General features: G+C 39.2%; 1 protein-coding gene across 1 annotated transcript in view; it reads left to right on the top strand.

The window, feature by feature from the left end:
* The first annotated feature begins 5,500 nt into the window (after positions 1–5,500).
* Positions 5,501–16,263, top strand: part of slc12a3 (solute carrier family 12 member 3) — a 12,961-nt gene continuing 2,198 nt past the window's right edge. The window contains exons 1-23 of the mRNA XM_035664609.1: positions 5,501–5,940; positions 6,453–6,590; positions 7,476–7,551; positions 7,700–7,795; positions 8,102–8,241; positions 8,365–8,475; positions 8,941–9,052; positions 9,266–9,396; positions 9,600–9,684; positions 9,957–10,111; positions 10,610–10,717; positions 10,899–11,022; positions 11,171–11,272; positions 11,393–11,548; positions 11,653–11,752; positions 12,499–12,610; positions 12,747–12,884; positions 14,681–14,787; positions 14,902–14,984; positions 15,105–15,182; positions 15,389–15,487; positions 15,585–15,696; positions 16,110–16,196. Coding sequence (XP_035520502.1) covers positions 5,656–5,940; positions 6,453–6,590; positions 7,476–7,551; positions 7,700–7,795; positions 8,102–8,241; positions 8,365–8,475; positions 8,941–9,052; positions 9,266–9,396; positions 9,600–9,684; positions 9,957–10,111; positions 10,610–10,717; positions 10,899–11,022; positions 11,171–11,272; positions 11,393–11,548; positions 11,653–11,752; positions 12,499–12,610; positions 12,747–12,884; positions 14,681–14,787; positions 14,902–14,984; positions 15,105–15,182; positions 15,389–15,487; positions 15,585–15,696; positions 16,110–16,196 — 2,735 coding nt within the window. The 5' untranslated portion in view covers positions 5,501–5,655. The remainder of the gene's footprint in view (positions 5,941–6,452; positions 6,591–7,475; positions 7,552–7,699; positions 7,796–8,101; positions 8,242–8,364; positions 8,476–8,940; positions 9,053–9,265; positions 9,397–9,599; positions 9,685–9,956; positions 10,112–10,609; positions 10,718–10,898; positions 11,023–11,170; positions 11,273–11,392; positions 11,549–11,652; positions 11,753–12,498; positions 12,611–12,746; positions 12,885–14,680; positions 14,788–14,901; positions 14,985–15,104; positions 15,183–15,388; positions 15,488–15,584; positions 15,697–16,109; positions 16,197–16,263) is intronic.

Below are 16,263 nucleotides of genomic sequence, written 5' to 3'. Positions count from 1 at the left end.
TATATTTAAATATATATATATATTAATATTTAGTAACCTAAAGATAAGGCTTTTTCTCCTGCAAACCTGTACCATCCCTGCCTACCAGGTCAGTGTAAATAACTTGAAACCTGAAACCTGACTTTTTTTTTAATTGTTTTTATTTTAACACATGTGCCATTTAGGGTGTGGGTGTGTCTTTTAAGACTGGAGGGACAGTTGATGAATGCTTACATTTTTTAGCCTGTTATGGAAAGGCCGAAATTCTCTCTTAATCTAACCTCCCGTACTGAAGCCAGATAAAACCATCCCTTGGTTACAGACAGAATCATGAGGCTATTTCACATCCTTTATCTCTCTCTATTGCTCCATCCCAATATGAAATTCCATTATTTGATTATCACCACATTGATAGAGCTGCTGCTAAGACCGAATGTGATGGATCAAAGAGGTGGGGGACACTTTCAAATGCTGTGTGTTTAACTGCTCAGACAAATTTGTTGTCTGAACCAGATTGCCTGTTCCATAATTAGTGGTGCCAACTTGATGAAATGATGGGAGTTCATACTGGGATGGAGAAACAGTGGAAGATGATAAATAATAATAATAACCTAACCTAACCTGAGTATTACATGTCTGTCAACTACCAGTCTCCTAGCATGGACAGGGTAGTAAGCCAATATGGATCTAATCATCAAATAACCGAAATAGTTACAATCCTGTTCCTGGACAGGCTAACTATGCTCCACATGTGGAAGCACAGTCTAGGGAACCAATGTTCTTTAGAGAGCACAGTGGAGGATATGATCCTTGTGTTTGCTCAAGACCAACGTGTTGCCCAGGATGTGCATTCTAGGTGGTGCAAACCACCATCCTGAGGATCTACTATAGTATCTGTGAAGTAAAGGATCAACTGATGTCAGCATGCATAGCATCCCTTGATGAGCCTTCAGGGTAAAGCAGACCAGCCACAAGGAAAGGGAGCACAGGTGGGTTATACTCCTCAGACCAACTTTTAGTGGCAATTGTTCAATGTGGAAACATTTAATACATCCACAGATTTAGAGCTCTTAGTTTCACTGACAAAGTATCATCTCATGGTGCGTAACTAAACATTTTCTTTCCTACAGGTTGTGCAGTAAACTGAAGCAGTGCCTGGAGGGTAATCTACTGGCCAATTGTTTCTATTAGTGTCCAAGCTCTATCCTCTGCTTTAATTCTTTAAATTACTACTCAGCTTCTGTCAAGGTGTTTAAATATATGGTTTTGTGTAATACATATTCCATTTGTTACCAAGAGTTGGATGAGAAAATCTATACCACTGTCTGTAAAATGGCCTGATTGCTTGGCTCTGTGTGGAGGTTTAAAAAATAAATCCACTTACCTACCTGTACAGCCCACTGATAAACGCACATCTAAATTGTTTTCACCTGTACAAAACTTTGAAATGTAAAAATGAAAGGCTGTGGTTTATGAGGGTTTATATGCGTGGCAATTTTGTGGCCAGGTGCAGTAAAGTCATGCCTGCCCAAGCTATAGTCCAAAGTGCAACATAGCATAACAGTGATATTGATCTTCTCATGTGACTCTCAGCAAGAAAGCAAAATGAGTGAATTATTCCTTAAAAGCAAAATTTACTTTTTACAGCCCAGAAACATTGTTTCCCATGCTATCACAAACCGTATCAAGTTTCAATTGTATATATCTGTAAAATCCTTTCCACATATTTTGATATCTATCAGCAACCATGTATCAGAGAGGAATGCATTTATTGGTTGAATCAAATGAACTGTCTCATCTGTCAAAACTTACTTGTGATACATGCCACAGTGAGTGTACAGCCTCTCTCAAATGCTGAGGGTACATGTTCAAAAGAATCGGTGATCAAAGGCGCTCCTGCTGTTAGAGGCAGTCTCATGAGTGAGGTGTGATCTCTTCAAAGGATTCAACTTTGGATCGCTGCCAATACTTGTTTGTTGAGGTTACATTCTGCAGTGTAACTTCTGTAAACTAACTGTACATAAACCAAAAGTATTCTGTCTTTTTCTTTTTGATGGATAATGACATGAAACAAGAAGTCAATCTGGTGCAACATTATTCCACACCTGCTCAGGCCCTTCGCAGCCTGACTACCAAACTGGTATTTGAGCAGAGTCCCTGAAAGAAGAGCGGCTTGTTTTCAGATTTTTTTATTAAGCCTCTAGCGCTAAACTGCTGATTTTGACAGTTGTTAATCAGTACCTTAGAAATACTTTATTTGATGTATCACCATGAAGGGAGCTATTAGGCAACATTGTATCTCTTTATGCAACCTCTCACTTGTCAGATTGATCGCAGAATTCATTAACTTCCATTTAAATTATGAAGCTGGCATTTAAGATGTGTTACTGTATTAAAAAAAGAACCTTTTAAACAATGTGTATTCTCTAAATGTCTCATGGTGTAACTCAATCTGTAATTGAAAATGAGAATGAAAATCAATATTTCTTAAATAGGGGGATGAATGCATGCAAACAGACCTACATAAGCTGGAGGGATAAAGTCACTGACACAGCTTTCTATCTTAGACAGAAAATTGTTGCGTTATTAACTGTCCACCACCATTGTTTTAGAAAAGGCATATTTCTTTTTGGTTATTTAAAGTAATTATTATTATTTTTTTTTAAATCTGTTGGGATAAAAAAGACTTCCAATGCAATTTAATTGTATTAAGGGAAGAGTAAATGGCAAAATTAAACTCTCAACATTTGAAACAAACATAGCTATACGTAATAACCAAAGGTTTTTTTTTTTATGAATTGTTCTCATAAAATGGCCACTTGAACTTCCTGGAAAACATTCCATCTGTAACACTGAACTCATGCTCCAATAGTGGGTATCCTTAGAAGTCTAACCAGTAAAGTTATGCTTCTCCATAAATAACTGGGCATTATGGTTTCACTAGTCCTTTATTGTCACGTTCTGTTTTAAAGGAAAATACATCAAGGAAGCAATAATACCATCTCTTAGGACTTTGGAAGAATGTGGACATGGAGAGTAAATGAGTACATGTAGTAGTAGTAATGTGATTTCTTTGGACAAACATACTGTTTGAATAGCACAGGTCTATATCATTTAGACATAAGCTGAAGTGAAAATGGTATATTGCAGCACTGTCCGCTCCAAAAGTCTCATCTCAACATAGTCTCATGTTTCTTTTAGTAGAAAATAAAGTCATGTGAGCATGCCCTAATCAGCTCAAACCAACATTTGGTCAAGTCAATGTTGAGGTAATTTCAGCTTGCCAGTTGCTGAGATAAAAGAGTTTTTACATTTCTGTTCAGCAATTAGACTGGCTGGCCCTGAAAAGAGGCTCTTTCATGTTCTTCAATAATGTGAAGGTAGTAAGATACTCTATGTTGGTTTATGCCTTAAATTGTCACCCATCTCTGTACAATATATAGAGCCATCTTTGTTAGGCATTATGTTCACTATTGACCTCAGCTGTGCTGCTTGGTAGGCTTTACATTACATTCCTAATATCTGTTAATATGTGATAGTTTTATTATGTGGGGGAAATACTTTTCATCGCACTGCCTACACTAACTCATGGAAAGAACTGAAGAGATGAATAGTTACCTTGGGCTCTCCTTGAACATTTGTGTTAGTTATGCATTGATGTAAATGACCGTGTAAACTAAGGTCTCGGACAATTAAGCAGCTCTAAGCAAAGTGTGAGCTATCATCACATCTAAGCTGAACATGAAAGGATACAGCAGTGATCATACTTTTGCATAAAACATAATAGTACACAACAACCACAGGGAGAGGCTATGGTAAAAAACAACAACTAAAGAACATAGTGTATGTGAGCAGTTGTTGAAGGACAGCAACAGAGTGGTCTTTTTTTTAAGTTTTCAAACTACTTGAAATTCAATTCTTCAAGCTCAAGGGCGTGCACAACTGCAGAGGTAATCATTTAACTATGTCTGAAAACTGAAGATGCAGTTCTAAGAAATGAGTCTACACCTTTCAATGGAAAATGTCTTTCACTGTAATCAAGGACAGCATGTAACTGTGCTGTTTAACTGAAGTCGGAATTGGTCAAAGCTGGTCAAAGTTTGTGGACAACAACTCTGATAGTACACATCAAGCTCGTCATAAGTACTACTCAGCCTGATAACATCACAGGGGTTTTTCTAGGGACTGTCATTTAATTTGGATGACTCTTTTTTTATCTGTCTCTTGTGTAAGTGCAGTGCTAAGTCACTAGAGTACCATTTTAAATAATGGTCCCCAGATGTGGGCTTGTTGATATGTAGCTGATGACGTTTAATGAAAAACAGGAGAACAGGGCAGCGTGTAATGAAAATAATATTTGCTTTATCTTGTTATAATTTGCGACTAGTCTCATTTCAACTAGATATTTTTATGCTAAATAACTATGACATATCGGTATTACTAAATAATAATATTAATAACTTTACTTATATAGTACCTTTAAAGACAGAGTTTACAGAGTGCTTTGACAAAGAAAAACTTCAGATGGCAATATGACAACCGAAGAAGAAAAACAGTGATAATGAAATATAAGGATGGAGAAAGCAATAGCCATTAAAAAACACAATGTAATCAAACATAAAATATTACAATTATATAATACATATATTTATAAGAGAGAGAAAAGCCACAAAAGCAAGTTTATAAAATGGGTTTTAAGAAGTGATTATGAAGCCTCATCTCTTCAGGCATGTTGTTCAAAGAGAGGCTGATGGGGCCCTGATGGCAAAAGTGTGGTCACCTTTAGATTCGAACCTTGACTTTGGAACAGCCAAAACCACCTGAGTATCCAAGGCTGCGAACTGGCTCATAAGGGGGCAACATTTCTGCTATATAGCTTGGGCCTAATCAATCTTTTACTTTGTTTTATCTTGTTATGTCACGAAACTAACATTCTTAGTATTATGGCAGCAATATACTGTCATAGGGAAGCCCCTAAACAATAATAAGATTAAATCTAAATTAAGCTACAGGAGTATCATTTAAACCTCTTTCCTAACATGCATACATGCCCTTGTGTCGTTTCAGTCAAGGTTGTGTTACAGGTCAGTGTGTAATGATGCTGTTTACAACTTACATTCTAACTAAAAATCCCCTCAGGAGATTAATGAATAATACTATTTTATTTAATTATATAACCTGAAACAAAATGCACCTTTATACAAACTAATCCAAACTCAACAGAAATATACAACAGCAAAGACATATGCCTGACATAAAATAAAGTGGAGTTCTTTGGAAATAAGTAATCAATACTTATTTGAGTTTTAGGGAAGGGAAAATGTGAATCTCTGGTTCATTATAAATTGTTATTTAGTAAGTGGAACAGTGATTTCCTGTGAAATTGCCCATGTCATGTTTAATAGTTCTTGTAATGAGTCTTGTTTTACTGCTCACTGAACCAACCTTCTGGCCTCAGGCTCTTCCTGCTTGGTTAAGGTCAAATATAAAACCAGCCTTCACAATAAAGCCTCCTTCATATACCTACAGAATGGCTCCATCACCATGACTGACTGACCTGTGTAGGATAAATCAGCCGTTGAAGCAAAACATTTTGTACAAAAACTGCTCCAACAAAGTAACTGTCTTAGCTGCCTTTTGGGTCCATTTAAATACAGAAAACTTCTGCCATTCTGAATGGAGTTACCAGTGGGCAGTGACAGTGTTCACCTGGCTGCATACAGACCCAGACCTCCTCTGTCAGTAGCTAATGGGAAGGCAACACCTGGAGGGTATGATGAGTCTGGGTACTATCAGTGTTATGGTGATGGGAGCAGCGTAACATCCAGAGGATCTGATGCTCTAACTGGCTATGAGACTCTGGATGCTCCGCCACACTATGACTTCTACGCCAACACAGAGGTTTGGGGGCGACGGAGGCGCTTCAGACCATCTCTGTACCAGCTCCACGCAAACCCTGAGGTAGGAATATCTGCTTTTTACCAGTATGGTGCTTATCTCTTTTCAAATGACCAAAGAAATGCAGGTTGAGTAGTTGTTCTCACAATAAAGCTGCATTTTAGCCTCTGATTTCCACTGAATATGTTTCAAATGCTCTGAAACGAACCCTGATGCCATAATGCATCAGTTTGGTCATAAGCTATCTCTCTTTTACCTGACAATATTTGCTCCATTTACTGTAAAATAAAGATGATTTTACCCCAAAGATTCTGTTGTTAAACTTGATGCAAATGGCTACCACAGTTTTTTAGGTCTATGTTATGGTGTGCACACACTGAATGAGATGAAAGGGATTGACATATGAGACAAAGTTAAAAAAAATCTTTATTATATTATGTTTATCTGTATTAGAATTTTCTTCGTTGTTAAAGGTTTTTTCTTGAGAGGTGGTAAAGGATAGAGGATGTCAAGTGCTGCACTGATTGATGATTTTGGCCTGTACCAATGAAGTTTACTTGGTTTTACTTGACCAGGATGACTCCAAACCTCCATTGTATGAGGAGACAACAGCTGGACAGATGGAAGGAGGAGACAGCTCAGAGGAAGACGAGGAGGAGCAGAAGGAGCCACCACCCGAACCAACCCGCTTTGGCTGGATACACGGAGTCATGGTAGGTCGGGTTAGACTTTTGTAGATATTTGTGAGTAGCAGCTGCCATTCTATACATTTTAAGTTAAATGAGACACGTTATTATCCTTGCAGTGAAATTTGCCATGGCTCTTGTTTCACTGCTTCCTTACAAACAGATGATCTACAACATACTAACTGTTCTGTAGCAGAAATGACTAACAGACACACTTCATGCTGACATATTCTAGCCTAAATACTGACTGGCTGTCTAACATCAGTCATGGGAAGACATCACATAAAATGTGTTATCATGTTATCATGTACACATTTTGACAAATAAACCCAAGTGTCAAGCAGATACCTGGTCTGGATATAAAACCACTTAAAGCCCACTGGGTCGCCTGCTTGAGTGAGTTCTAAGCGTATAAATGTTTAAACTTTTGTCAATTTGGACATGCTACACATTGTTAGATTGATGCTGTTCAAATAAAGGCAGATTGAGTTCAGTGACTGAAGCAAATAAACGCCTGGGCCATAATTCAAGTTTCATGGTAATCCAGTTATGGCATAAAGTAAAGAAGCAGTTTTGTGATGACTCCATTTCTGAAAACCTTTAGGGCCCCAAACTGTACAAAAATATCACATCACATTTGTCACATATCATCTGGACAAAAAAAAAACTACAGTTAAGGTATGGTTAAGCTTGAGCAATTAGAACACAAACATTGCAGCTCTGTGACAGGACAGAATTGAAGGCCTCCTGTATGAAAGTCAGACCCCCATCCACCACCCCAACTTTCACACCTATACTTTCTAACTAACTACATAAAGGACACACAATACATCCTGCTTTAGCACTGATCGTTGGCATTGGACATACATTTTGTTGAACTGTTCAATTCAATCTGTAACTGTCTTTTTATAGATCCGTTGCATGTTAAATATCTGGGGGGTGATCTTGTATCTGAGGCTGACTTGGATCACTGCTCAAGCTGGTATAGGTACGTCCAACAAACCTTTTTATTTGATTGACTTTTCACATGCTTGATCCATGCAACACATTTTTATATTTCAGCCTATGAAGCCTTCCGCCTGGCTTACTGTCTTTCTTTCTTTCTTTCTCTCTCTCTCATTGTGCCTTTATGTCAGGTTTGACGTGGGTGATTATCCTGCTATCCTCTTTTATAACTGGGATCACTGGTCTTTCAACCTCAGCCATTGCTACCAACGGAAAGGTCAAAGGAGGTCTGTTTTCTGACTGAGACATGTAACAATCTACTTAATATCAAAAAATATATAGGTCTGACATTATTACATTTTATTGCAAATGATTTCTAATTTTTCCTATGTTCCCAGGGTCCTATTTGTTCCCAGGGTCCTTTTTGTTCCCCAGTAATGGGGTATTGGTAGGTTTAGGGTTCAGGTTAGAGGGTTAGGGAACTTAGGGACCCTGGTAACATATGCTCCATTCCTAACATCATGGCCACATTTCCCACAGTACATATTTCTGTTGCTCCCCCAACCACCACCCCTCACCCCCCTTGTTTTCAGGTGGGACCTACTTCCTGATCAGTCGCAGCCTCGGTCCAGAGCTGGGTGGGTCCATCGGTCTAATCTTTGCTTTTGCCAATGCTGTTGCTGTGGCCATGCACACTGTGGGCTTTGCTGAGACTGTTACAGACCTTATGCGTGTAAGTAGGATATTGTGTGTTAATAAGCTGGTGGAACAGCTTTTACAATGATACCATAGGCGTAAACACAGATTTTTATTCTGTTTATAAACACCTGAAATTTATCTAACTTTTCTCCCTCAGGAAAATGGGGCTGTCATGGTGGACCGAACCAATGACATCCGCATCATTGGCATCATCACTGTCACATGTCTACTAGGTATCTCAATGGCTGGTATGGCGTGGGAGTCAAAGGTTAGCTCAAAAGTTATTGAAGATTTATCTGATGCACTGAATGTTTTACTGCTGCAGTAGTTAGATGAGAAGATTGATACCATTCTCTGTACCTATAAAGATAAAGCAAGCTATCAGTTATCTTAAGTTAGTACACTGTAAATAAAATTTGACTTGATTTGACTTGACTAGAGGGAATAGATTTCCTTTAGATTTCCTTAGTTTCCTTCTACATAACTACAGCCTAACCCTAACCCATGTATAAGGGGTTTGCTTTGTTATGTTTCAAGGGCTGCCAGCTTCAGTGAACTACTTACAAGCACAAAAATTCTCCTTATGCATAGCCTATACAGTACCACCTGTCAAGGGTAAGAATGACAGAAAAGGATAGTTCAGCTAGCATGTCTGCCCTTAGTGATATGCAATAGCTTGTATTTGCATGTAAATGTCTTTCTACATATGTTTACCGTAATCTGCCTTCCACAGGCCCAGATTCTGTTCTTCCTGGTCATCATGTTGTCATTTGCCAGCTACATTGTTGGAACATTCCTCCCTCCTTCACCAGAGAAACAAGCCAAGGGTTTCTTTAGCTACAAAGGTGACTATTCAGTCCCTGCTCACAGTATCATATGAATGCAAAGTCATCATGAGGCTATTTTGTGTGTGGTATTTCTAATACAATTAAAGGATCACCAGAAATAAATCATTGTGATATAATTTCAATGGCATATAAAAATAATTTGTTGAAACTTTTTTTAAGTTATGAAGGCAAATGAGCTTGCCAATAAACGGACTATTTCCCCTTTAACAGCGGATATTTTTGCTGAAAATTTCTTGCCCAACTGGCGGGGTCCAGAGGGCAGCTTCTTTGGCATGTTCTCCATTTTCTTCCCTTCTGCCACGGGCATCCTGGCAGGAGCTAACATCTCTGGAGATCTGAAGGTATGTTTGTTTCTTTCCTTCTCTATTCCTAATCCTTTTCTTATAAAATCCTGATTTCGAAGGCATCATGTATTGTTCTCAGTGGTACATAAACCGGCCTGCTTGTCTCACACACACACCATACTGTTCTTGCACATAAATCATGACATACACACAAATCTTGATTAACATACATGCGGCAATGTATAACCCTTACTTTCCAGAATCCAGGAGTGGCCATTCCCAGAGGAACACTGATGGCAATATTCTGGACAACTTTCTCCTACATCATCGTCTCTACTACCATTGGTACTGTATTATCTGTATTTAGACTTATAAACATATAGTGAGTTGGTCTTTGAATTACCATGTTGATGTTATTTTGCAATAATGACTACCTCAGTGTACACTTTGCCACTATATACATGGATTCTCTCCAAAGTAATTTACTGTAATCATGTGGCATAAAATTAATAATAATTTTGTTGTTGTTGTTTGTTTTTGAGGTAATAATCGTTTGTGGAAGCATATGTATATTCATTCATGCATGCTTGTGTCCATGTGTGTTTCTTTGCTCCCAGGATCCTGTGTGGTGCGGGATGCGTCTGGCCTGTTAAACGACAGCCTGTCACTCTCACCCAGCGAGGATTGTGGTTTAGCTTGTCACTATGGATGGGACTTCACTGAGTGTATCAACAATAACACATGCACCTACGGCATCAGTAACTACTATCAGGTCAGCCCCAGCTCGCTCACTCACTTGTCTTTATACTGTTTTTTGTTCCTCATATTAGAAGCCTTACATTGTTTTCAGTGAGGACAAGACGACTTCTGACATGATTTCTGGGTGATATAGTCCTTTAGGAGTTCGGTCTAGACCTGCTCTATTTGAAAAGTGTCCTGAGATAATCTCTGTTATGAATTGGCGCTATACAAATAAAATTGAAATTGAATTGAATTTTGAATTTTAGTAAAAAAAAGCATTTACCTCCTTTTACCACTTGGAGCCGCCAAAGCATAATCCTGCCTTGTCTGCCATCAATTCAAAGACATTTATTACATTTTTCTTTCATTGCCAGAAGCAGGAACTACACAATAAAAACAGTGAGAACAACAAGCCAACATGAGTGTCATTTTGCATAAATCATCCAGTCTCCCTCTGTATTACTCAGACAGTTTCCCCCTTGGTGAGAAACATTACCCAAATGAGTAAACGGTATATTTCTGTCTCTAGTCGATGAGCATGGTGTCAGCCTTGGCCCCTCTCATCACTGCTGGTATATTTGGAGCAACACTGTCCTCTGCTTTGGCCTGCCTGGTGTCTGCTCCTAAAGTCTTCCAGGTACACACACATACACACGCTCACAAACACACCAGATATGCTATATTGTGTGTGTTTTTTCATATTTCATTGCAACTTTTCCTATCTTCCTGTAGCTGTTTAAAAACTTTTATTTCTTGTTTTCTTTGTTGTGTCAAAGAATTGGTAATTTTTTTGGCTCCTTTTATTTTTTTTCTGGCAGTGTCTGTGTAAGGACAAACTCTACCCTTTCATCGGCTTCTTTGGCAAAGGTTATGGCAAGAACGATGAACCGCTCAGAAGCTACGTACTGACGTACTTGATCGCTGCCTGCTTCATTCTCATTGGTGAGGTTTCAAGAGAACCTCTGACCCCTGTGGATGATCAGTAGGAATTTTAGCAGTTGCAGTCTGAATGGAAATGGGAATGTCTATTGGGTTTCACTTTAAAACCAATGTGAACTATGTTTCCACCTCTGCCCTTTCTCTGCACCAGCTGAGTTGAACACCATCGCTCCCATCATCTCCAACTTCTTCCTCTGCTCCTATACCCTGATCAACTTCAGCTGCTTCCATGCCTCCATCACCAACTCACCAGGTAGAAAACTCTTAGCAATAAAACCTGCAACTGTTACAAGGAAGCAGAATTCCTGGTTGATAGAGAGTGGGTATACATTTGTGTCTGCATGGTATATACACGTGTTTTATGTGTCTCCAGGTTGGCGTCCATCCTTCAGGTTCTACAGTAAATGGCTGTCGTTGCTGTGCGCTGTGTGTTGTGTGGTTATCATGTTCCTGCTGACCTGGTGGGCGGCCCTCATTGCCTTTGGCGTGGTCTTCGTCCTTCTGGGATACACTCTCTACAAGAAGCCTGGTAAATTCACACACATTCAGTCAGACAAACAGTGTAGTGTCGCACACACCAACAGCTGTCCTCGTCTGCTCCTTTCTAACTCTACTGCTCTCCTCTGTGGTTAGCTGTGAACTGGGGCTCCTCAGTGCAGGCCAACTCCTACAACATCGCTCTGAACCAGTGTGTCGGCCTCAACCATGTGGAGGACCATGTCAAGAACTACAGGTCAGTGACAGCATGTGATCACATGCCTATAGTTTGTCTTCTGTAGTCAGAATTTAGAAGGGACATTTTTTTGGGAAAATGCTTTGTTGCTGAGAGTTAGATGAGAAGATCAATACTCATATTGGTCAATTAAATATGAAGCCACATACAGCAGACAGTTATCTTTGCTTAGCATAAATATTTGAAACAAGCGGAACAACTAGCCTGGCTGGCTACTGGGCAACTTAAATCCCCCACCACCTCTAAAGCTCACTAGAAAAATATGTTACATCTCATTTGTTTAATTAAGTATGAAAACAACATTTTATGGCACTGGTTCCCAACCTGGGGGTCCCAACCCCCACTAGGGGCCACCAAAGCCTTACTGGGGAACATTTTAATTTTAAGGGCTGTAAAAAATGTTTAAAATATGTTAGCCTCTATTAATGTATGTGTAGAAAATGAAAAAGAAATTCTTTAATTGAACTTTTTTTTTTCAATATTAGTTTTAAGATATGAAACTCTATATAAGCTAAAAACGTTCACAGGACAAGGCAGGGTGAAAACCTGAACACTAGCTCTATTGCCTTCACTCTCTGCTAACAACCTAGTCCTGCATTAGAAAATTACACCGTTAATTAATCAGAGAGGTTGAAGGGAGAAGAAGAAAAAAAGGCCTATTAAGTTTAACAAAGGTGTAGATGTTGTCTGTAGGTGCTCTGTACTAAACTGCTCAACATGTTACTCTGACTTTGCTCAACTTTCAGACCCCAGTGTTTGGTGCTAACAGGTCCTCCCAGCAGTCGCCCAGCTCTGGTGGATCTTGTCAGCTGTTTCACAAAAAGTCTCAGTCTCATGATTTGTGCCAATGTGAACACTGTGAGCACAACATGCACAGACATACACACCACCCAGTGAAGATTACATTAATGTTTGAACAAACTGCCATGATTCAGCTGTCAGTGTTTTTAGTTGAGGACTGAAATCATTATGCATTTGACTCTGCATTTGTCAGGCGGGTCCCTCCCCATCAGCGGTGGAAAATGCGAGCAGTGACAGTCATATTGCCTGGTTGAACAAACGGAAGCTGAAGTCGTTCTACAGAGGGGTGGTGGCTACAGAGCTACGATCAGGAGTTAACATGCTGCTACAGGTCAGAATTACACCTCATCTATTCTATCCTAATGAACTGTCTCCATCAACTGAACTCTGCTGGGGTTGCTTTAGGGGTTCGGTCTCAAAGACAGGTCAAGTTCACCCTGAGTTCAGTTGTCATGGTAACTGGGCCAAACCTACAATCAGCAGCTATTGCTCCGGATTACAGATCAAAACAGAGGAAAGACCAATGACCAATCAGCTGTCACAAAAAAATGCAGCCAGTCCTACTGAATCTTAATGGACAAAGTGCTGCATCGTGACAGTACAACAGTGCAGAGTGGCATCATTACAAACCAGTAAAGATACTTCGCTTTGCATGCCAATCTTATACTGGACAAATACTGGTAAAGGTGCTTCCTACTATAGTAATAACACATGAGCTCTCTAGCACAGTGGTTCTCAACCTTTTTGGTGTCAGGGACCATCAAATTAATACACATCATGAGACATATTTGATCAAATGTAGTGTCAGGGATCGATTCTGATAAGATTTGGTTATTCCATAACTGTCTGTACTGTAGATTGGCAGATTAACAGTGAGTGTGATACCTATGGACCCCTGGAGGTCCCCGGGCCCCAGTTTGAGGACCACTGGTCTAGCAGGTAGATAGTTTGAAGCTGTGAATGTTATGGGGCAGCTTTGTGAATATGTTTTATAGACTCAGTGACATAACATATAAATATAATATAAAAGCACAGTGTGTCCTGATAACAGGGAGTGGTCGACCTTTTTCTTTAACCCATTGTGTCCATAGTGGAATTTTACAATTTCTTTTTCTTTTTTTCTTTTTTTTTATACTTAGCTGAGCTAAGCACAGTTCCAGTTATTTTTTCTCCAATCGGTCAAAGTAAGTTTTTTGTTGTTGTGAGGGACTTTTTAAAATGTTGTTGGGATAACACCTCTAGAACAATAGGTTATGCATTTTTTGAAACACACATATTTTGAAAAAAAAAGAAAAATTATAATCTCTTACTCTTTCTTGGTCTAGTATTTCAATTGTACAGACCTAAGAGACATTTATAATGGGATAAAATGAGTAACCCCTAGTGACGACTAAATATGGTGTGTTACAGAAATGGCTGTACCTCAGAAACTACAGCCGCATCTTGACCGTTTCCACAGCAGATTTTGTGTTTCCACCTCTAACAGATAAACAATAAGTGCTTTTCTTTAACATATAAATATTGTGGTTAGTCATTCATGGGTTAATATAGAATATCTGCAAACACAGTTTGTCACATACTGTCTTACTTCATCAAACCTTGTTTCATTCAAGTGTCAAGAAATACATTTCCACTATCTGCATTACTGTCAACAGCATAAATAGCACCACAATTCAGTAATGTCAGTATGTTAGAGGCTATTTTAGTAGTTTACACAAATGTATAACCAACTGCTTTAAGTATTTGGTTAATGATTTATCTTCATCTGTTTCTATAACTTGTTTTCATTGTCTAATTCTTTGCTTAGTTCTTGTATTGTCTTTTACAGCTTTTTACAGCTGCAATGCATTATTTTTCCAACAGGAACCAATCATTTTATCTTATTTCATTAAATGGTCTGCTTTGGATCTGTTGATGTTGTTAGTACCAGTGTCTCTGTGGGTATCACCCTTTGATCTTAGCAGAGCCAGCTGGTAACCAGCTGTGTGAGATCAGTTATCCAGGATTGTCTCTGTAAGGTTTGGTGAATCTGGATACCTCAAAGAGAGCCATGAGGAAGCTGAACTTGCTCTGCCAGTCATGCCTGACTCCTCTCTTCTTCTTCTCATGTTGTTGATTGTCCACCAGGGGACAGGTTTGGGTCGTATTAAGCCAAATGTTCTGATGATGGGTTTCAAGAAAGACTGGCGCAGTGACACTCCTCAGGCTGCACACAGTTACATAGAGATACTGCAGTGAGTACAGTGGGGAATAATTAACCTCATCCACCTTTGAACTATTGTTATAAGCTCAGATAGTCAGATAATGTCCAATGTCAAAATTCAACATTACAACGCTGTGTGTTTCAGTGATGCATTTGACCTGCAGTACGGTGTGTGCGTGCTGAGAATGAGGGAGGGACTGGATGTCTCTCATCCATCTCAATCACATGGTGAGAGCCCTTTCAAATTAGAGTAATAGAGTACATCAAGAGTAAAATAACTTCACAGCAACAATCTATGTCAGTTGAAGCGGAGTTAACAAGTTGTTGTATCCTCTGTTTTTATTTCAGTCAATGCAGCCTTTGATGGAGGATCAGAGAGTATAACCACCATCTCTGCCGCTCCCCGCATTAAAACAAGCACTACTTGTATGTATATGCATGATCATATCATTAGAATTTAGTTCTTTTACATATCATGGCAATTTAACTTGGCCTGAGTTTACCCTTGAATGCAGAAGCTAAAAGTAAAAGGTACTAAATGGGAGATGATTTTGAACCTAAATATTCAGAAACCCTATAAGCTGATGTAAATAGAAAATAACTATTTTCTGTGTATACAAACTTATTTGTAGCTGCTGTCTCTATTGAAGTGGAGCCTCAGCCTAGTACGGTGTTCCAGAAAAAACAAGGAAAGAGGACCATCGATGTGTACTGGCTGTCTGATGACGGAGGTCTGATCATCTCTCCATCTATCACTTTCCTTTCTTCCGTCAAGAATATTACCTCACATTTCCTTATCTCTATGTGTGTGTGTGTGTGGTTTACCAGGTCTGACCCTGCTGCTGCCCTACCTGCTGACCCGGAGGAAGCGCTGGGCCAGATGTAAGGTCCGAGTGTTTGTGGGGGGTGAAACAGACAAGAAGGAAGAGCAGAAAGAGGAGTAAGTGCTTGGATTACTTTTTATCATTCAGATTACTATGGGCTGTTCTTACCTCAGTCTGGTTTCTTCAGAACATTTGCCAAAAAGGTGTCAGAGTAAATTGAGACTATAGAGATGAATGAAATATCTAGTTAAAGACCTTTTTCACAGCAGACATTTAGTAGGGCATAGAGGGAAAACAACAGTAACTAATGACAAATCCAGTTCATTTAAACCTGCGATAACGTGAGTGTCAGAAACCTGGGTAAACACAACACTGACTATCATGTTAGCAAACTATTGTCTGCAGGTGCAGCCATTTTTCCTGCTATGACAATTCAAAATGTCTTTAATGATTAAAAGCTATGAGTATGAGATCATGTGAATATTTTGTAAATTGTGCTGTACACTATGTATTTACATTCTCTTTCCAGAGTGTTGGCACTGATCAAGAAGTTCCGTCTTGGTTTCCATGACGTTGAAGTGCTTCCTGACATCTACCAGAACCCCCAGCCTGGAAAGTACGGTTTCCAAAGCTTGTTTAATGTAGAACAATGAAGTAAAGCGCAAACAGCAGGGAAAAAGATT

This window comes from Morone saxatilis, unplaced genomic scaffold, assembly GCF_004916995.1.
Source record: "Morone saxatilis isolate NCDOM2014 unplaced genomic scaffold, NCSU_SB_2.0 Contig2, whole genome shotgun sequence".
NCBI lineage: Eukaryota > Metazoa > Chordata > Actinopteri > Moronidae > Morone > Morone saxatilis.
This window is presented reverse-complemented; position numbering and strand designations above follow the sequence as displayed.